Source organism: Bombus vancouverensis, chromosome 4, assembly GCF_051014615.1.
Source record: "Bombus vancouverensis nearcticus chromosome 4, iyBomVanc1_principal, whole genome shotgun sequence".
Taxonomy (NCBI): domain Eukaryota; kingdom Metazoa; phylum Arthropoda; class Insecta; order Hymenoptera; family Apidae; genus Bombus; species Bombus vancouverensis.
In genome coordinates, this window is record NC_134914.1 from 1,021,261 (window position 1) to 1,041,673 (window position 20,413).

Here is a 20,413-nt window from a genome sequence, read left to right on the forward strand (position 1 = left end):
GTTGCAGTGGTTAAAGAACGTTTGGTTCAGTATTCAGTAGTGCTGCGACAACGATAGCGGTAGTGTTAATGATGAATGAATAAATCGTTTAATATAAGAGACATATTAGTTCTGTCAATATTTAATATTTTATGTGTATAATTTGAAAATATGAAGCATGAGGTAAAAAAGAAATAAGTATCGCGTAAATTAATAATTTACATTAATCATCAAACTGATTTGTTGCATTGAGGTTTTATGTACTTATATGTGCTGAATTTCTGGGAAATATGGATATGTTTGGTCTTCATCAATTCGTTGCAGCACCAATAAAAAATCTTTTTCGATTTCAACGCATTAAAGAGTAAGATATAACAACACAACTAATATTAATTAACAAATGTTAACCGTTTCCACATTTAGTATCTTGTTAACTTGCTTAATTTTTGCAACTAGTGAAACAATGGCTGTTTAAATTCATGTTTAACATTATAAGAAAATATTTGATTATATTTCATTTTTGCATGATATCCTATTTATATCTTTAATGACAAATTTTAGCTTTTATCCTTATTTATAAAGTATTCTAAAAAATAATACTTTATATTTTTAATGTAGCATGTTATCGTATATTGTATTTCCTTTGTATATCTGTATGAAACCATAAAAGTTTATTTTCTTATATAATATAACTGGTTTTAATAATACTTTTACATAAGAAATTTAAGATTTTACGTAACTGTTGTACAATGAAAAAGTATTCTATCTAATAAATTTAAAAATAAGAAATCATTTTCCTGCATTTTTATATACATTCTCTACGAATAAATTTCCTCCATTATACTTTTTAATTCTTATCCTGTTTGCTAGTAGAATTAAAACTTTGCATGCATTGGAAATTTTAATTGGGCCTATTTAAATGAAATGCATTGCTGTTCTGCTTATAAGTGGACAAAGAAGTAATTTCATCAAGTAATGTTATCTATAGAAGATCCAATTTATATGGATACTGAACTATTAAATCTTTACAATGTTTTGGAATATATGGAACGTGTGTTATCATCAAATGTAGGTTGACAAGTAGGTATTATATATATTTGTGTATTGACATTTATATAAACTTTAGTACACATTTCCCAATTTTTAAAATAATATGGAATCTTTTGTTTTATTTATTATTTGTGTGTATTTATAAAATCCTATGTTTATTATGTCACTGTTATATGTTACTTACACATATTAATATCAAACAAGTCTTATGCTACTATTGATAAAAATATATTGTATAACAAACAAAAAAATATTAATTTCATACTTTTGACTGCTCTATTTAAAGAACTCAAGGAGATTTTTGATTTATTATGGAAACAAATATTTTTACATTTCATTTTCATACTAAGTTGTTATTAAGTTTTTATGTTACATTGTAATAAATAAATAAAGAATTAAGTAAAACATTAGAATAAACATCCTGTATATTTCTTATAAGAGGAATACTGATTTATTATCATTATTTTTTTTTTCAATGCTTTCTAGATTTACATTATATGCTTTATATGCCTTAAAAAATACAGAGCAAGAACTGTAATTTGTTCATTGGGACAATGTATACATATATATGTATGTTCTTATTTTAATTTTTTTATGGTAGATTTATACGATTTAATTGTCTTTTTTGTGATATAATTTTTAATCGTCTTCTATACGTCTTCAGTTTATAATTTCTTTCACATTTTTTAAACATTTCTTTTTCCATATTTTATATTCTAACTCTATATTGTATCTATAGTTTATTTGTATATATGTATATGTAGCATTTTTTTCTTTCAGCTTTATTAGTAATTGAGCAGTTACTAATAAAAATTCTAATTTGGATAGTAACTTTTTAAAAGAATCAATCTCATATTTACTAAAGTCACTCATATTTTTATTGCGGAATATGAAATAACTGCAATTCTCAATATTTCTTTATCTGAAAACATTATCTTTCTTATAACCATGAAAAATGTCAAAATTATCAATCATTTTTATTTAGAATAACAATAAGTTTGCAAGTAAATGAGTAGCATTCTAAATTTGTTAACAAGATTAAAAAAAAAGGATTAATAATAATGAGTTTATACTTATTTTTCTATAAAATTATGATTTAAGTAAACGCTTTTTTCGAGAAAATCAAAATTAATCATTTGTATAAAATGATTAAATTTCATAAGAAGAAAAATAAAAATTTTTTCTGTAAGCTAGGTAAACCTTTTTTTTATTATAGCGTTAATTTATGATTTCTTGTATCCAAAAGATAAAAATATATATGGCATTAGTTAAAATCGTTAAAACAGATGGATGTATAGTTTGTCTAACGAGATGAGACAGCAAACAGAATGTGATTGCTGCGGCTGCGGCTATTGGCTGTCGATTAATGACGTTCATATTTTTAGTTCATAGCTCAATTTATATTGAAATATCTAAAAAACATTATAAAATTAATTGTACACAATAATATAATAAATACTAAACGATAATGTAAGAAATAATGAACAATTAGAAGAAATAATTATTATTTCAAATAAATTTTTTCTTATAAAATATTTCAATTTCTACAGTTAATTAATGGATAACTGTAAATCATAGAAATGACGCGCAAATATGAACTTTATTCGACGATTTCGTGATACGATACGCACAAAAAGCATTGCACAATTTATATAATAGCATATATATACATTTTTGTATTTGAATACGCATATATAATATAGAAAAATATTCTGTGCATTTTTTTTTTTTTTTGTAGTTACATTAGAAAGTATTAGCATTTAAAGTTAAGAATTAAAAAACTAATGTGAATAATTCACAGATAAATAGAAATATTGTATATACCATTTTTTACCTAAGAGGAGCATACTAATGCTTACGTTATAAGCAAAATAGGTAACATATACGAGCAATGTCATTATATCGGATAAATAGACATTTTTCATGTATATATGTTTCTACTGATTATACTTTTCATAATTTTTATACAGTACAATTTTTTTATTTGTGATAATAGAAAAATGGTAAACTATAATTCAAATTATTCGAATAATTTTAAATTAAATTAATGTTATAACAAATTTTCAAAGCTGCTTTTCATGAAAAAAAAGTTCTATTTAATAATTATATCTATTTTTTACTTACGTTTTCATTAAAAAGTAATATTTTTTAGTGAAAAAATATTTATTTCTTGTATTAATTAACGGGGCAATCTGTATATTTCTTTACACTATGACAAAATAAATAACTGTGTACTATTTTAAGTTTTGAATTTTGGAATAACTTTGTGGAAATATTGATACAAAACTATAAATATTATTTAAATAATTTTTTTTCTACATATGTATTATCTTGTCTGCTCTTGATATTTCTTACTCTTATCCCCAACGTATGTAAACAGTATGTGGTGAGTGAGCCAAGAATGTGAGCTATACAACCAGCAATTCTTGGAACAATATTTCAAAACTATAATTTTCATTTAACATCAGTGTAATATTAATTTCGCACGGCTAATTTTCTTTATTATCTCTTAATTTACTATAATTCATGCAATGAAATAATGAGTTCGAATAAGCAGTAAAATTTCATAAAATTCAAATTATAATTAGAATTTTGTACTTTTCGCAAAATAAAAGCAGTTAAAAGTTAAAAAAAATGTATATATATATATATTATAGAGTTATATATTATATATATACTATATATAAGATTACTGAGAGTTCGATGAACGTATAACCGTCTGTACCGCTTAATATTAATCATCGTTCATTGAACACATTGAGATTATATACTAGGAACATGTATATATTAATCTATTATATAGTGTGCCCCGATGTATATGAGAAATACAGCAGAGATAAATTCAGGACATAAAAATGTTAAAAAAGATTCGTATAAACATGCCTAATATGACCTTGGTTTCGACTTAATCGTAATACATTAAAACATTGTTTAACGTATTTTCGCATAAAATGATGCTTGACTTAGATAAAATTACAAACATATAAACAGGCACATTGTAAGTAGTTGAAAAATAAAATAGTAAAAATATTAATTGAAACAATATGTGAATATTATACATATACGTATTTTTTTTCCTCGTTGAAGGTTACGTAAAGGTCAACATATTCCACATCGTTGAATTTTTTTGGGGAGTTATAAGACTGTTATAATGAAAATATGTAGTTTCATTTAAAAATACTTCGATGACTTTAAAATCTCGAAAAAGACTGGCCTCGAAGAAATTTTTTAGCTATCACCACATTTGTCCCTTCAAACCGAATATTCTCTTCCTCTGATATTTTTTCCTATCATAAAAAATAACCGAGATATTTAAGACGATCAAGTTAGGTAAAATACCCTGTAGAAGATTCTTTATTAAACGAAAATTCCTCCATTTAAATTTCCTCTTCCTTGTATCCTAGCACGTCTTTTATTTTTCGAAGTATGTAATTACTCCCCAATCGTCATAGGTCTAATAATTAAACCAAGTGACGTTATGCACGCAAAGGAAAAATGTGTCGCCAAATGCTAAAAATGTTTGAAATTATGGCTAGGCTGACGATGACATAGAGTTAACGGTTTTACAGGTAATCCACATGTTTTAAGTTTAAGGGAAAGCCGTTTTCACTAAAACTTTTTCTATACATCAGTTGAGATCGACAATTTGACCGTTATGTGGGCATCATAAACTTTGACTGTTTCAATGCATTTTGCTCTTGACCACGCGTATTATTACGCGAATATTTCACCAACTATCTGAAATATTTTCAAATATTTCAAATTATTTCAAATAATAAACGAAAATATTACTTCTGAAAATTGTAAGCTTTAAAAAGAAATGCATAATATGATAACAATAATTTCTTTACAAGTAGAGATGTCAAAAAGATTAGGAAGACGCCAAAGCTGTTTTTGTCAAATGGAATATTCAATTTTTCATGTTTAAATTCGATAGAATAACGAGCTCTTAGCATAGAAGTAATAAGGCATATTTGTCCTAAAATTTATCGTACCCGAGATACTTGGCGTCATTTGGCTTTTCGATTGTGTAATCATGAAGTCAACCAAATTAAATCTCATGCCATTTCTTTTATTTATTTTAATGAAATAATAAGAATATAAATACAGTAGTAATATGATAATTGAACTCGATACGAAAATTAAATACAGCGAAATAACCTGATCATATCTTGATTAGTTTTTCTTAAACAACTGACCGAAACGTAGCACCGTTGAAGAATACAGGAAAACGAGTTATATCAATCTACTAATTACCATGAGACAACCAATAACTGTGTGGTTATAGAACAATAAAATTTATGTATTTAAAAATTTTTCACTTTTTCAAAATTTCTACTTGAACCAATTCTAAAAAATGGTAATAAATTTTAACAAATTCATCTATTAATCAAAACCGAGACTTTATGAATTCTGTGAATGAAATTTAGTAGGATTTATAGTTGATATAAAATGCTAGTGTACAAATGGGATGTTCTTCCATGTTGACAATTACAAAGAATGCTAGAGCTAGAGCGGCGGTTCTTAACCTTTTGTTTACCACGGACTTTCCTTTACATAATTTTTCGTTGCCGTGGATCTTCAAGACTTACTTCAAAATTTAAATAAGTTAATTCAAGATCTAATGTGTCAAATATGTATGTAGTTATTATATTCATCGACTGCTCATCAACAACCTTCAAATTTGAAGAAGAGAGATTCATTATAAATATAATACATATACCAAATATTTTTTATTCAAATAATACATTAATAATCACAGGGTAAGAACCGTTAAAGTATCTCAGTTTTTTTTTTAATTTGTACTTTGCATTTTCTCCAGCTGGACATTCGGTAAATTTTTCTAGCTTTATTGCTAATTAACATGTGGATGGCTACCCCTAGCGGGATACCATCTTCGAGTGAGAGTATCTCAATATCCCAGACAGGCGTCGCACTTGCATTGGAATTCGCTTAGCCCACGATACAGCAAAGGGGAAGACTTCATACATGGCACCTTTCCTCAAGCAACGCAATGTTGCATTTTATACCATAAATAACGTTATTTAGAACATTATAGCCAAAGATCAGAATTGTTGAACGATATTCAAATTATTATTAAAGCTACTTCAGAAAATATGGTTTTAAGGAAAATGCGTTTAACATTTTCCTCATCCTCATACTATCAGTTACTTGTGATACATAATACATACGAAAATAAAACATTTTTAATTTATAATTTTGATTTTTTTTTTAATACTTTTATTTTTCCTATGGATATTTAAACCTTCTACATTATTTTTAATTCGATTGTGGAACATTGATAATACATTTAAAGGCATATATTATTCTTAAGAATAATTTATTTATATATATATGTTATACTATAATATAATCCTTTTATTTATTTCACATTCGTGATAATGTATCAGTTGATATGGATTGACTCTATTTTCTAGAAATTTCATATCTCTTTTATAATGAATGTTTTCTTTTTATACAATTGCAAAGAATATGAAACACAGTTCAAAAATTTAATATTTCATAATCGTATGAAAAGTAATTATTATGTAAAGTAAATTACTATATAGTTTTCTTTTAGATATGCTTACACTTGTAATAATCACTTGTATTTGGTCTTGTAAAATATTTTAACCTTTTTTAATCTGTATGTACTTGAACATTGCATGCTGTAAAATCAATGTAACTTTGGCAAAAATTGCAGCTAATGCGATAATGTGATTTGCACAACTTCATCAATTAGCTGAACATTATAAGATTCAGAAGTTCTGAGAATCATGAAGAATTTTCTAAAAAGACCTTGAAAGATAATTTAACCTCCGAATAAATACTTATTTACGGATATTCTATTGCTTCAAGCCAATGAAGAAATCTAAGGTATAATGCAAATCAGAAGCTTTTCTTGAAAAGATTAATACGTGTTTAGTTTAAGCGATATAAAATTTGGTTATTATATTCAAAATCTCTTTTTCCGCATTATTTCGTAGGATTTATTTTTAAAGCTGCAATGGTAGCATAGCCCCTTAATGCAGCTCTTTTATATATATATGTATTATAATTATACTAACATATATATCAATATAATTGTATAAATATATTATAATAATTATACACTGTGGTTCCAAATTTGTGTTACAAGTGAAAATATGGTTTAAAATAATATAAAATCGAAAATAACAAAAGTACGTTGGGGATCTCATTTTCGAGAAAATCGTGAAAATTTAATGTTCTTGAAAAACATGTACTAAATTCTGAATTTCAAAATTCAGAAAATTTCTTTTACTATAAGTTTAATAACTGTAATTTTAATAACACACTGTGTATGAACAACTTTTTATTTTTTCGGAATAAAATATTTATACTACTTTGAACATTTCCTTCCTTGTACATTATAAATATTAAACATATATTAAACATTTTACGATGTTAAATATATAATATACGATATACAATACTTTAATATTTAGTGAATAAAAATAAATATATCAAAAAGCAATAAATTGTACTAAAACAATGTATTAAATTCTTACAGAATAAAATGGATGAATCCTCCGGCATGTAGTAACGAAGCATATATACCTACTTCTGTAGAACACATGGCAAATGTAGCTACTCATGGGATTTGGGTTGTACCATCAGTTATAGGTAGCTTGGAATTGGTTCGCCGCTCTATGACATGGACCCAATTGGTATCAGCTTATGTATATGGCACATCCTTGATTCTTATTTTTACGGTCTCAACATTTTTCCATAGTGTACATTACTGCAATAATAATAGGTACTTACTATTACATATTTTAACTTAGTTTAGTTTATATAACTTTGTCCATCATTTTGTGTTAATGAAATAACAAATAATTATATTACAGACACCTTAAAGAAACACTTCATCGTTGTGATCGTGCCATGATTTACATTTTTATTGCTGCTAGTTATTTTCCTTGGTTAAATGTAGATCACTTTCCAAATGATGAATTATTATTTACAATGCGTTATGTTGTTTGGATTATGGCAATATTGGGTATACTGTATCAACAAATCTTCCATGAACAATATAAAATGTTAGAAACAATTTTTTATTTAATTATAGGAATTGGTCCTAGTTATGCAATTATTAATGCAGTAAGTATATAATTATACACTGAAAATAAGACTATGACTAAGAATGTTAGATAATAATGATCATACATTATTTAAAAATTTATACCTTAATACTTACAGTATCATCAATATAACATTACTGAATTAAAATTGGGAGGACTGTTTTATATTTTTGGCATTGCGTTTTTTAAATCTGATGGAAGAATACCATGTGCACATGCAATTTGGCACCTTTTTGTTGCTGTAGCAGCTGGTTTTCATTATTATGCCATACTAAATCATGTCTTTCCTGCAGTCTGTCTGTCAGATAATTTTATGACAGCAGATGTATCATCATTACCAAAACTGTTAAAATCTCATACTGAAGAGTTATAAAATCGAATTTTTTATTACATTAATTTTGTATCACATCAAAATTTTACAAATGAGAATTTTTAATATAAAATTGAAAAAGTAAGTATTATTTCTTTTTAATCTTCAAATATTAATTTACAATTGTGAGACTAAAATATTAAAAGAGAGATATCTCTATTATTTAAATTTTTTGAGAAATAGAGATTATCTAATATGGTGAATGTACTAATTTTAAAAAGTAATTATATTAACCCTGCGGAGGTCGCGGTCGTAAAAATTCCTTCAGAGGTCGCGGTGTATTTGATAGATACAGTAACTTAAAATCTATACAGTGCTTATTTTTGCGAAAAGGCTGTATATGATAAATATATGAAAAGTCTTTAATTGTACTAAAATTAATATAAAGTATAATATATAGATATATTTACAGTATATATAAACTATATTTAAATATAAAGAATGAACAATTATAAATTTAGAAATATTTAGAATTAAATCTTACCTGTATCTGTCAGATCAACCACGATCTTCGGAGGGTTAAGTACCTGAAATATACATATAAAAATTATATTCTTGAATTGTGGATGTTTGTCAAAATATAACTAAAGTGGTAAAGAAAATATTCAGCTATCATAGAATTGTTATTTGTAAAATATGAATTTCTACGTATTTGTATTAGAAAAGTAACTTTACACGCTTTAATAATAGTTTTAAATTTAGATATAATGAAATGGAGTATTACATAATAAAACTACGTTCATCCGAACATATTGGGAAATAGTAATAACATAATTTAGATAATTGGTTCATTGATATGATAGAAGTTTAGTGATTCTCTATTGCACTTATTCAAATAACTGAATTTCAACTCATTCCTTTGTCTCTTTTTTTTTTGTTCATATCTTTTTACGTTTTGGGATTTTATGCGTTTCAATCTGTTTAAGTTATTAGAACATGGTGATGATATTTATTATATTTACATCATTCCATATTCATACACTTATTATAGCATTATTAGGAGTTAGGTTATCTTCTGTACGAAAAAACTTGTCAAACAAGTGTTGAATTGATGTCGATGAGAACAAAATTTGATATTTTTATTTTCTTGCAGATGGACACATAGAAGACATATGTATGAAGGTTAACTACGCTTTTTTACATCTGTTTTTTTCTTTAATAAGTATATTTTACTTAGCTTCACTGGATTGTATTCCCAATATGGTTGATTTGTCAATATTATATTCTGATGACAAAGTTGATTCGCCCATTTTCAGTCGTTTGAGGATATTACATTTTTTACTAAGATTTAGTATTATTCTTTTTCTTTCCAAGATATATTGCCAAGATATAGATACATTAAATTTTTTTTCAATAATTTGAGCCAATTTTGAGTTTCATTGTTATATAGTATCGTCTCAGTAATGTGTTCATATTCCTTCACTGGGACATATGAAATATGTTCTGAATACGATAAATAGTTAGATAATAAATAATAGAAGATCAGCTACAAGTTCAAATATCTGAAACTGAGTATTAACTTGTATCTGTAAACAAAGTGTGATAAATGAAGATAAACAAAGCTCTACTTTATATATGTACTTTCTATATAATAATTTGATTTTATATAAAAAGTATGATAGCGAGCCCAAGTTTGTATAATAAATCAACATGTTAGTTAAATTAGAGACTGACAAAAATTGTTCAGATAAATGGAATCCTATTGTAATAGTAAATGATGCCTAACATTTTAGTATAAATTATTTACTTCCTGTATAGCATGTATTTGTATAGCAATTATTTTTTAATAATTTTAGATAGATTTATAATAACCTTTTATAAAAATTAGCTTTTATTGTTGGTTATAAAACCAATATTATTTAATTCACATAACATTCACCTAATGAGAAATAAATAATCAAAATTGTCTGTTCATTAACCTCCTGTATTTACAAGAATATTGTGCCAAAAATTATATCAAAATTATACTGATATACATACAAATTATATAATTTCTATAACATAAAATAGTAGAATCTATATATAGAACTTATTATTTTACACAACATATAACATAAGAAAATATCTGTTATCTTATATTCTGTTGTAGTGTGTTTAAGTATTTTTAGCTACTTTTCTTATAACTTATGATTATGAAAATGTAATGGTAATATAACTGTTGTTTCTTTTCTGATGATTATTTTATTAAGGAATGTAATTGTGATGTATGTTACTAATACCATAAATCTATAAAATAATTGATGTAGTTTTATTATTAAACAAATTTTGGATTCATTGCTTTATTATTTATTTGTATCTATATGTATATAATATGTTAGAGGCAAGACACCTTCCTGCCAACATAATGGCAGAGAGCCCGTCGCTATTTAACCTTACGATAATTTATGATTGAATTGATGGCTCAGCAAGGACCTGCTTGCTAGTACTGGCTGGGTCCTTTAGTGAATGTTTGCAAAGCTGATACCCGCCGAGCTATGGGGTATCGATAGCATGACTGTTTAGAGGATGCGTGAGAGTATTAACAAAATTAATTTTTAACATATATGTAAATAATATCATGTTCAAAATATCATTCATGATTGAAACATTTCAATGTTATTAAAATTTTTATTAAAAAAATAAAATTATAGTACAGTTTTAGAGTTTGCAGAGGTTTTTAGTAATGAAAAGAATATTTATGTTACATAACATTTATGAGATATTTATTAGATACAACATAATAATAATATAATCATAATAATCATATATGTTAGACAAAACTTGTTTTCTATTACCATTATCGTAGGGCCGCTTTTTCCTTCCAACTCTATGCTGTTTGGTCCGAGTATACGATCGCATTAAGAAAAGAGAGAAAAAGACAAAGACAACCAAATCCGGGTTATTTTTATAGAGTGGCATTGCACAACGAATTCTCAATTCTCCATTGAAGCACCTTGCCACTAAGAACCTTACGACCTTACAGTCTACTACAGGATTTTATTTAACATGTTGAGAAAAATGAACAAGAGAGTATCACTGAAGTATGTTGAAAAGACGGCGTGCCTTGAACAACAGTTAGACATCTCTGAATCTAAAGTATAAAAATCTTTACAATTTCGTGCACTCTAGTGAGCAGAACGGTTTACGCTCTACAGGTATCAACCTACTCATCTCCTTAAAACTGCAACCGTTTTGTATGGCCTTTCTAAGATTTTGGAGAATTTCAACTTTCAAGAATTTTAGCTTCAAACAATCCGAAAAACTACCTCAACGTTTAAATAAAGAAATACGCAACAAGAAAATTAACTTGGGTAACAATTTATATTTAAAATTATAATAGATTGAATACTTTAACAAAGATTTGAGCTCTCATAAAATTTACTTAGACTCTGAGCATGAAGGTTCTAACGATCCTAGTTTCTTGGTCGCAGAGCCTATTATCTGCTTGGATTTTACATGACAATCTACGAGTTATTCATTACCCAACAACACAAAATGTTATTAACTAATACTAATGAACTGATACTAATTACTTTCATTGGAGCTTATAATATTACAAAACGAATCATTTATGCTTTGACAACTTATTTTTCCATTGTAACGAAAGGTAAATATAAAATTTGAGAGTGATCACCGATATTAATGATTAATAATTTTAACATTTAATTAATAAATTTGTTAAATAAACTTTTGTTCGTTGTCTTGGCTACAGTGTTGTGCAGTTAAATTCGCTGCGCTAGAATTTACCCTGCTATAGTATAAAATATTCACGCTAGAGGGAGTCACAAGCTCCTATACTATACCAGTTCACACAGCCGTAACGAAAGAGATTTGTGGTGCTTGAAGAATTTCTTATTTTTATGTGTTTAATGTAAGAGAAAATAGATAATCCAGAGATATATGTTAAGTGAACTAACAGTGCATTATATGCAGATTCATTGAATTAGTTCATTGTTGTACATAAAAAAATTTATACTTCCACATGAATATACTTACATTCCATTTTTCCAAGCAACTAAGATGGCACTCCTATAATAGTATTAATGATATAATTAGACGATATAATCATGCATCAAATAAAAAGTATAGTACATCATCAACAATCAAATCAAACAAATTTCCAGATTATAAAATAATTTATATGTTTCCTTATGCCATGTGTCCTTATATTTTCAATAAATTTAAGCGAAATTACACAATTGCTGCAGGTGCACTTATACCAGTGACTGTATCTTTACAAATGTTAGATTTCATGTCATCCATGGAAAATTTAAGTTTTACTGCTGGCAGTAAGTTGAAATAACATCTAATATTTTTATGTTGAATTTAAACCTTTATTAATACAATTCACTGTGCATTTTAGATTGTTTGTTAGTCCTTATGTTACATACTATTGGTTATACATGTAATAATTTAGTTGGAACAATATATGTAAAAGATAAAGATGATTCAGAAAATCAAAATGTTATAATATCATATATAAATTATTGGGGTAAAAGAATAGATTTAAGGACAACTGTCGATGATATTATTCCTTTCACGGAAAATTTCATGAATACTTCTAATTCGTTATATAAAATCTTAAAAATTAAGTCTTGTAAACAAACACTGAAAGTGTATACAAAATATGGAAAAGTCACAGAAGAAGCTAGTTTTTCTAATATTTTTGGATAATCTCCAATAATATTTATTCCCTTGATTAAATAAATATTATTACTACAAATAAAAAACAAATTTATTTTTATCCTTTTTTCTACAACCACCTATAATGTGCATAAGCTCGATTTGCTTCACATTGCTTATGTAAATCATGTTTCTTTTTAATAACTCGTCCCTGCAAAATATACATTTTAGTTATATACAATTATAAAAAAAGTTATATATAAAAAAAAGTTAATTAAACACAATTTCACACTCAAAAAGAAGAATTCGTTTATATAAGAAAAATAATTTTTTGTCATATATACTATTTAACCACATAACAAATTAAAAAATTATTATAAATATACTTTATTGTTCGCAGCATCAATAATCTCTCTCGCCAATACATCAGAAAGTTTTTCGGCATTCCCCTTGTCTTGTGCACTTCGAATTAGCCAATTCATAGATAAAAATTGAGCTCTATTTGCATTCATCGGTACAGGAACCTATATATATTAATTTCTTATATTACGAATTTCAAATATCTATTTATTAAATTATTTATTTAATAAAAATTACATTTGTATGTGTACCTGATAAGTTATTCCACCTCTTAATATTTTCTGTAGCTCTAAAACAGGTGTACAATTTTCTACAGCTTGATAGAAAATTATTTTTGGGTCCAATATGATATTTTCTCTATATTCAGGTGGGCTATTGTAATATTCGTTCAATTTTATTATCTTAATATTTTCAAAAGTTTCATCTAATAATCTTCTGGCCAACTGTTTTTTACCTTCTCTCATAATATAATTTGTGAATTTTCTGATATGTACAGAAAACAGATAATACATATAAAATATAGGCAATCAATTATTTAAACCTAGAAAAACATTTTTTACTTAAATTAAAAATTTAATTATTTACCTAACCAGTTTATCATGAAATTCAGAACATGTCGCAGAAGTATAAGCTGGTTTTATTGGTACATGAGCAAATTTTTTATCTGCTGTTTCTTTAAATATTACTTCTTGCTCATCTTTCTTATAAATTGGTTCTACAAAATTTGAAGGAAACATACTATAAAATTGGACACCATATTCTAAATTGTGCCTGCAAAAGAGAATATTTTTATACTATTATATATTAAATATTTATTTACTGCAAATATTTACTGCAAAGCTTTAAAAGTTTAGCATCATGTAACAATAGTTACATATGATGATAATATGTAAAGTTTTAATAAAACTGTTAAAATTAAGTATTATCGATGAAGGTTATGTGATCAATTTCTATTCGTTACAAAATAAAATAACATGAATTAATATATAACGGTATGTATACAGTATTGAAATTTGTCATGTTATACCTTAACTATTACCTTAAACTAAATAGTATTAATGAATTAAATGTTCTTCCACAGAGCATCTTTATATATTCGTTTTGATACTTCTACATAGCATTCCGTGCAGAGCTTCGACAAAGATTAAGCGTGAATATACGTGTCAATGATGACGATATGTTACATATACTATATAGTTATATTCACACAAACATTTGGGAAATGTAATTTCATTACATAGTGGTATTTTCTCAATTCAATAATTTTTATTATTAACAATGTCAGGTTAAACTTTACTTGGTTCAAAAATTGGTTCAAATTAAACTTTACTTGGTTACTTAGGGGTTCAAAAATTATTGACTTTTTTATTTACAATCTCATAGTTTTTGACGTGTAGAATCTGAAAATGCAAATTTTAAGGTGCGGAATCCATTGGTTCAAAAGTTATGACTATGTAAAATTGAGCACTTTTAGGATCTTTTATACTTTATTTTGACGGTATATTGGCTTCTACCCATACTATGTCCAATGAACAAACCGCACAGATGATGTCTAGTTGACCCGCACAAATGAGCAGTACGTATAATATAAACAGTGTTAATAATTAAAAAAAAAAAACAATTTACTTTCCCATATTCGCGTCAAATATAAAAGTATTAAATATATGCGTACATATTTGATTTGAAAATTATAAGTAAGTTTGTTAACCTGTTTTGTTGAAAATAATTATACATATTTAATATCATTTTGTATCAAATGAAATACTATATATTATGTACTTTAAATAAATGGTGGAAGATTATAAGTAGTTCAGTCATTGAGTAAGTTCAGTGGTTTAATCTATATTCTTTATTTTCAATACTTTTATCGAAGGATGGTGTTACATACAAAATCCTAACTTCTCGATCGGTCTTCTATGCTAGCCGATTTGTAAAGCACAATTCCCGACATTAAAAGTCTTATCTCCTCCAACAGAGTTCCCGGATCTGTATATATGACCGTGGACTTTTCGGGTCGTTTCAACTAGCAATGTCATCAAATCAATGTTATGACGGAGTTGTCACAAAATTTCACATAGGCGATGGACAAATTCATCGTCATAGAAGTAACTCCTCCTCCACATCCAGTTCTTAGTTGGCTGGCAATTCGATTCTATTTTTTGTGTACATGTACCATCAGTAGCTGTAGTTAAATTCGCAAAAAATTAGTTTGTATTAATGTAACGTAACAGAAAATAAATATTACCCCAAATTAAACTCAAATTCAGCTACATACAAATTCCATGTTTTGCTTGACTGTTTTGACTGCAACCAGCCAGGATAAGTAATACCAAGCCGAGAAACTAAACATATGCAAAATACATATAGTTATACACATTTGACTGACTTATCCCGCCAAAATGATCGCCATCCGCGTGCAGTCAGTGGCTCTACAGACTCCATTCATTGGACAGATCATAAGTAGCAGCTAATATGGCGTTAAGTAATATTAAAATACCCTAAAAATGCTCAATTTTACCAGAGAGAATTTCCTCTCTGCTTTCTTATCTTAGAATTTTAGTATCTTAAAACTTGCATCTTCGAATTGTATATATTAAAAACTATAACATTGCAAATAAAGAAGCCAATGATTTTTGTACCCCTAAAGTAAAGTTCAGCCATTTTTTTTCTTAATATCATACGCGAACTTTGCTAATTTACCTATATAAAAAAGTTATTAAATTTTTACGTTTATCTGCAATAAATTATTGTAAAGCTGGATAGAAATATACTTATTATTTGAATGCTTACGATATTCTACGATAGTAGCGTAACAATATATTGATGATGGGTTGTGTTTTATAACAAACTGGGTATTTTAGAAAAGAATTTAATTATAACAGCGTGCTGTAGGGAAAATTAAAAACGAATGTAGTAACATACAGCAATAAATTGAAACTTTAAATTCTACTTATCACTTTAGTTTTTATCATTTTAATATCAGTCTTGAACTAAGAGAAACGGTAACGAAACAAATGTGGTAATATCAGAGAATTCGCAAATATTTTTAATCCATAAGATATCATCTTAGAAAGAAGTAATTTTCTTGATAAAGTTGCTACTAGCGCCTACAATGATTGAGGCATAGAACTATAATAGTTCATGAATTCCTTCATAGAGTCTCCAGACTTCCAAAAACATGTATATAAAACGAAAATAAATGAACAAGTAGAAGCAATTCGATACATGAATTTTTTACCAAATTATTGAAGTTCTGATAGGGTATGGACTGATATAAACTTATCATCATTTTTCTTTTCCACTTACTCCCACATATTACATTGTATGGTACGTATGCCACCGTTGTTTCGATGATCAAATAAGTGATTGTGATAAGCTTATGGCAAAGTATACTTCTGTGATAGAGAGAAAGTCGAATTGCAATTGAAATTAAGTATTTCTGAAAAAGAAGAAGTAGGATTTTGTATACACTGTTCGCAAAAGAACGAAATTGCACAAATGGTGCACTCGCTGCGGAATATATATGCTAGATTGTTAAAATCTTGCGGGAAGGTCTCCTAAAAGGAGAGCCTTTAATAAGAAATTATTCTTTTGGTAGTCAGCTATTAAAAATATTAAATAATGACGGAGAATCGGGGGAATTTTTCAACTCCAACGAATCAAAGTAAGTTGTAATGTTAGAAAGTTAGTGATAAGTATACAAAAGATTTTATTTACATAACCTAAACGTTAACTGCATCATGGAAAATAACAATTTTGTTACGAGTATACATACACATACAAATATATATTAAATTATTCATGTTTGATATTATTAATATTTAGGTTCTAGCAGACCATTTAATTTTCAACATTTGGATTTTGGATCTATTAATGATGTTCAAAATGAAATGTCAGGTAAAGCATGTATACCTGTATTTATATATGTTGTAATATTGTAATATAATATTGAACGCACTTGCAAACGCACATACACGTGTATGTGCACTATGTATGCACTCATATTTATATGAACACATATACATTTCATTGTAATGTAATGACATCTATGTTCATTTTATAACAGAAAAAAGAAGACAATTCAAACTTAATTTTCAAACACAAGGAAGTAATATATCAGTTAATAATTCAACAAACTCTTCTATTTCTAATTCAACTGGAAGTGCAGCTTGTTTACCAATGTAAGTTATGCAATAAATAATATGATAATATTTAATAAATTGCAGTTTTTAATTATTTCCTTTAATATAGCTATTTTTTTTGTTTAATCATCATAGATCTTCTCGTCCAAATTTACCTTTATCTTTGCCTAAACTACCAGTGAGACCTTGTACTGCAGTTCCACAAGAACTGCCTGATAAAGCAAGGTATATTTAAATATATTTATTAAATATACAAGTATTTAATGTTGTTAAAATGCATGTTAATAAATTATATTTTAGGGATAAATTACGAATGTGTCAATCAATGCAAAGTACTGGAAAATTACAGCTATCACCAAATGTAGTATATGATTTTACAAGTGAAGATCTTCAAGATTTGGGAGAAATAGGACGAGGAGGGTTTGGTACTGTAAATAAAATGATCCATAGGATAAGTGATACTGTTATGGCTGTGAAGGTATATATAATTTAATCTTAGTATTAAAATAACTTTATTATTAAAAACAGCTTACAGAGTACATGATGTTATGTTCAATTATAGAGAATTCGTTCCACAGTGGATGAAAGGGAGCAAAAACAATTATTAATGGATTTAGAGGTTGTAATGAAGTCTAATGAATGTCCATGCATTGTGCAATTTTATGGAGCTCTATTCAAAGAGGTAAGTTTGCGATAGGTTTTTTAACTTTTCATAACTAACAATAAATATCATGTCTTGACTAGGGTGACTGTTGGATTTGTATGGAACTCATGGACACCTCATTAGATATATTTTATAAGTTTATTCATGAGGTATTAAAGGAAAGAATACCAGAACGTATTTTAGGAAAAATTACTGTTGCCACAGTAAAGGCGTTGAATTACCTCAAGGAAAAACTAAGAATAATTCATAGAGATGTAAAACCTAGTAATATTCTGTTAGATCGACATGGTAATATCAAACTATGCGATTTTGGTATATCAGGACAGTTGGTAGATTCTATTGCACGAACTCGAGATGCTGGATGTAGACCATATATGGCTGTATGTATAATAATAAATGAGAAGTATTTAACAAGATTTGTAAATAATTAGAAGTATTTGAATTTATTATAATTTTTTAGCCAGAGAGGATAGATCCTCAACGTGCAAAGGGTTACGACGTTAGAAGTGATGTGTGGTCATTAGGTATTACATTAATGGAAATTGCGACTGGTTATTTTCCATATCCAAAGTGGAATTCAGTTTTTGAACAACTTTATCAAGTAGTTCAGGGTGATCCACCACGCTTATCTCCTAATGAAAATGGAAATCATTTTACTATGGATTTTGTGAATTTTGTGAATACATGGTACATTGTTTTTGCACTATTGGGCATTGCAGAAATTTTGTTTTTGCATTATTGAATAATAATTTCTTTTTCTGTGGTTCTATTTCAGTTTAATTAAGGAAGAGACACAGCGGCCGAAATACAACAAATTACTAGAACATCCTTTCATCAGAAAAGCAGAAGAAGATACTGTTGATGTTTCAGCTTATATAAGTGGTGTTCTTGATAACATGGTTCTCAGGGGATTGACACCTTTTACCACTAATCGGCATTAAGTCGGAAGTATAAGATAATATTTGTACCTTAATTTCTATAAGTTTTCAAATCTTAAATTTGATTATTGTAAATGAGTAGGTTATTTGCACTCCGATTTAGTGTAGGTAGTAAAATTAATCAACGTCGATCATTGTCAATAATAAATCATTTTGTGTAGAATCATATTATTGTGTCACGAAGTTCTTATATACATAGTGATTAGAAGTGTTCTAATAACAAGTTGACAATTACTAAATAGTGTATAGAAGATAAATTCTAAATCAGCTTCCTCATTGAAACTATGATATGATTTCAATGAAACACACTTATAAAATTATAAAAAAAACATCTTTTTATCAATTGCAATTATTTAAATGACGACTTGTAATGATGATGAAGTTAAATTTTTTCAATAATTAAATACTTCAATGATGTGTAATGATATTATACATAATATGTTAAAGTAAACGTTATGTTTTAACTTTTTGTAACTTCATGATATAATAACTCTTCAGTCAATCCATTCAAATTAATACAGGAAGAAGACAAAAGAATATACATAATTATTCTTGTTGGAATAAGTAAAAAAGAAAGTGTTAAGAGTTTAGTATATTGTTTTGATGTATCTTTTAATCACGGGATAATAAGAAAGACTTCTATTCACACATAATGTTGTAATATGAACCATATTTAACTTTTTTTATTCCTTTTTTCTATCAATATACATTAGAATGTATGTATTAAGTAAGTATGAAAAATAATTTTATTTTCTTTGATTTAATGTTATGAAAAGGGATTATGTAAGTAAAGTTGTAAGAAAATTATGTCTTTTGCTTTTAATCTGTTGAATAATATTGGAAAAAATAGATTTCTTATTTTTAAAATTACATTATTAAATTTTTAAATATACCAAAAGATGTCTTGATTTTTATAACATAGTTCTTCTATTAATTAAATATGTGTACATACGAGTAAATAAAAAACACACAATACACAGATATACATAAATAAACAAATATAATAAGTATTTAATCTATATTATCCACGCATCCATTTGTTACACATACGTACAATGTATACAAGAATTTAATTTTTTAAATTGATTCACCTTCATAAATTTAATAAAAAATCTTTCGTGAAAATATGTATTCCAAAAATTTGAAATTCCATTTTATTTTGTTTTTTGTTTTAAATTTTATAGAAAATTGTATTTTTTAACTTT

The 20,413-nt window shown here is 26.7% G+C and overlaps 4 protein-coding genes and 1 long non-coding RNA gene across 12 annotated transcripts; 3 read left to right on the forward strand and 2 right to left on the reverse strand.

Annotated features, from left to right (window-relative positions):
• LOC117161415 (monocyte to macrophage differentiation factor 2) lies at positions 1-10,229 on the forward strand. Of its 6 annotated transcripts, XM_076618164.1 has the most exons (6): positions 2-162; positions 304-343; positions 853-1,047; positions 7,562-7,807; positions 7,899-8,151; positions 8,251-10,229. In XM_076618164.1, the coding sequence occupies exons 3-6, from the start codon at positions 1,010-1,012 to the stop codon at positions 8,503-8,505; spliced, it is 792 nt and encodes a 263-aa protein (XP_076474279.1). In that variant the 5' UTR covers positions 2-162; positions 304-343; positions 853-1,009; the 3' UTR covers positions 8,506-10,229. The 6 variants fall into 6 exon arrangements, 5 of the variants coding, with proteins under 5 accessions (XP_033198829.1, XP_076474278.1, XP_076474279.1 ...); XM_033342938.2 differs by having other exon boundaries at positions 1-343; positions 850-1,047; XR_013058260.1 differs by lacking the exon at positions 853-1,047 and having other exon boundaries at positions 2-343; positions 8,251-8,583; positions 9,596-10,229.
• A 1,153-nt stretch (positions 10,230-11,382) lies between these two features.
• On the forward strand, positions 11,383-13,215 carry LOC117161419 (transmembrane protein 186-like). Of its 2 annotated transcripts, XM_076618166.1 has the most exons (4): positions 11,383-11,522; positions 11,611-11,792; positions 12,690-12,770; positions 12,845-13,215. In XM_076618166.1, exons 1-4 carry the CDS (start codon positions 11,488-11,490, stop codon positions 13,153-13,155), a joined length of 609 nt encoding a protein of 202 aa, XP_076474281.1. In that variant the 5' UTR covers positions 11,383-11,487; the 3' UTR covers positions 13,156-13,215. The 2 variants fall into 2 exon arrangements, with proteins under 2 accessions (XP_076474281.1, XP_033198837.2); XM_033342946.2 differs by lacking the exons at positions 11,383-11,522; positions 11,611-11,792 and having other exon boundaries at positions 12,464-12,770.
• mRpS7 (mitochondrial ribosomal protein S7) lies at positions 13,134-14,642 on the reverse strand. Its single transcript, XM_033342942.2, has 5 exons — positions 14,504-14,642; positions 14,050-14,235; positions 13,716-13,947; positions 13,491-13,628; positions 13,134-13,315 (listed from the first exon to the last, which is right to left on the reverse strand). Exons 1-5 carry the CDS (start codon positions 14,548-14,550, stop codon positions 13,235-13,237), a joined length of 684 nt encoding a protein of 227 aa, XP_033198833.1. The 5' UTR covers positions 14,551-14,642; the 3' UTR covers positions 13,134-13,234.
• Positions 14,643-15,518: 876 nt separating this feature from the next.
• On the reverse strand, positions 15,519-16,509 carry LOC143302625 (uncharacterized). Its single transcript, XR_013058261.1, has 3 exons — positions 16,255-16,509; positions 15,710-16,164; positions 15,519-15,646 (listed from the first exon to the last, which is right to left on the reverse strand). It is a non-coding gene; the product is annotated as an uncharacterized LOC143302625 (long non-coding RNA).
• A 131-nt stretch (positions 16,510-16,640) lies between these two features.
• Positions 16,641-19,861, forward strand: LOC117161414 (MAP kinase kinase 4). 2 transcript variants are annotated; one of them, XM_033342935.2, is made up of 10 exons: positions 16,641-16,791; positions 16,869-17,128; positions 17,290-17,361; positions 17,531-17,645; positions 17,742-17,831; positions 17,907-18,084; positions 18,169-18,288; positions 18,351-18,650; positions 18,731-18,957; positions 19,046-19,861. In XM_033342935.2, the coding sequence occupies exons 2-10, from the start codon at positions 17,086-17,088 to the stop codon at positions 19,209-19,211; spliced, it is 1,311 nt and encodes a 436-aa protein (XP_033198826.2). In that variant the 5' UTR covers positions 16,641-16,791; positions 16,869-17,085; the 3' UTR covers positions 19,212-19,861. The 2 variants fall into 2 exon arrangements, with proteins under 2 accessions (XP_033198826.2, XP_033198825.2); XM_033342934.2 differs by having other exon boundaries at positions 16,647-17,128.
• Positions 19,862-20,413: the final 552 nt, after the last annotated feature.

Excerpts from the sequence above, each read along its gene's own strand:
- mRpS7 (XM_033342942.2), bottom strand. The coding sequence starts at position 14,550 with ATGCTCTGTGGAAGAACATTTAATTCATTAATACTATTTAGTTTAAG. Across the intron at positions 14,236-14,503 it reads TTAATACTATTTAGTTTAAG|GCACAATTTAGAATATGGTG; the intron begins GTAATAGTTAAG and ends TCTCTTTTGCAG. Across the intron at positions 13,948-14,049 it reads TTTCATGATAAACTGGTTAG|AAAATTCACAAATTATATTA; the intron begins GTAAATAATTAA and ends TGTACATATCAG.
- LOC117161415 (XM_076618163.1), top strand. The coding sequence starts at position 270 with ATGGATATGTTTGGTCTTCATCAATTCGTTGCAGCACCAATAAAAAAT. Across the intron at positions 344-7,561 it reads CGATTTCAACGCATTAAAGA|AATAAAATGGATGAATCCTC; the intron begins GTAAGATATAAC and ends AAATTCTTACAG. Across the intron at positions 8,152-8,250 it reads GTTATGCAATTATTAATGCA|TATCATCAATATAACATTAC; the intron begins GTAAGTATATAA and ends TAATACTTACAG.
- LOC117161414 (XM_033342935.2), top strand. The coding sequence starts at position 17,086 with ATGACGGAGAATCGGGGGAATTTTTCAACTCCAACGAATCAAA. Across the intron at positions 18,085-18,168 it reads ATACTGTTATGGCTGTGAAG|AGAATTCGTTCCACAGTGGA; the intron begins GTATATATAATT and ends GTTCAATTATAG. Across the intron at positions 18,651-18,730 it reads GATGTAGACCATATATGGCT|CCAGAGAGGATAGATCCTCA; the intron begins GTATGTATAATA and ends ATAATTTTTTAG.
- LOC117161419 (XM_033342946.2), top strand. The coding sequence starts at position 12,464 with ATGAATATACTTACATTCCATTTTTCCAAGCAACTAAGATGGCACTCC. Across the intron at positions 12,771-12,844 it reads TTTAAGTTTTACTGCTGGCA|ATTGTTTGTTAGTCCTTATG; the intron begins GTAAGTTGAAAT and ends TGTGCATTTTAG.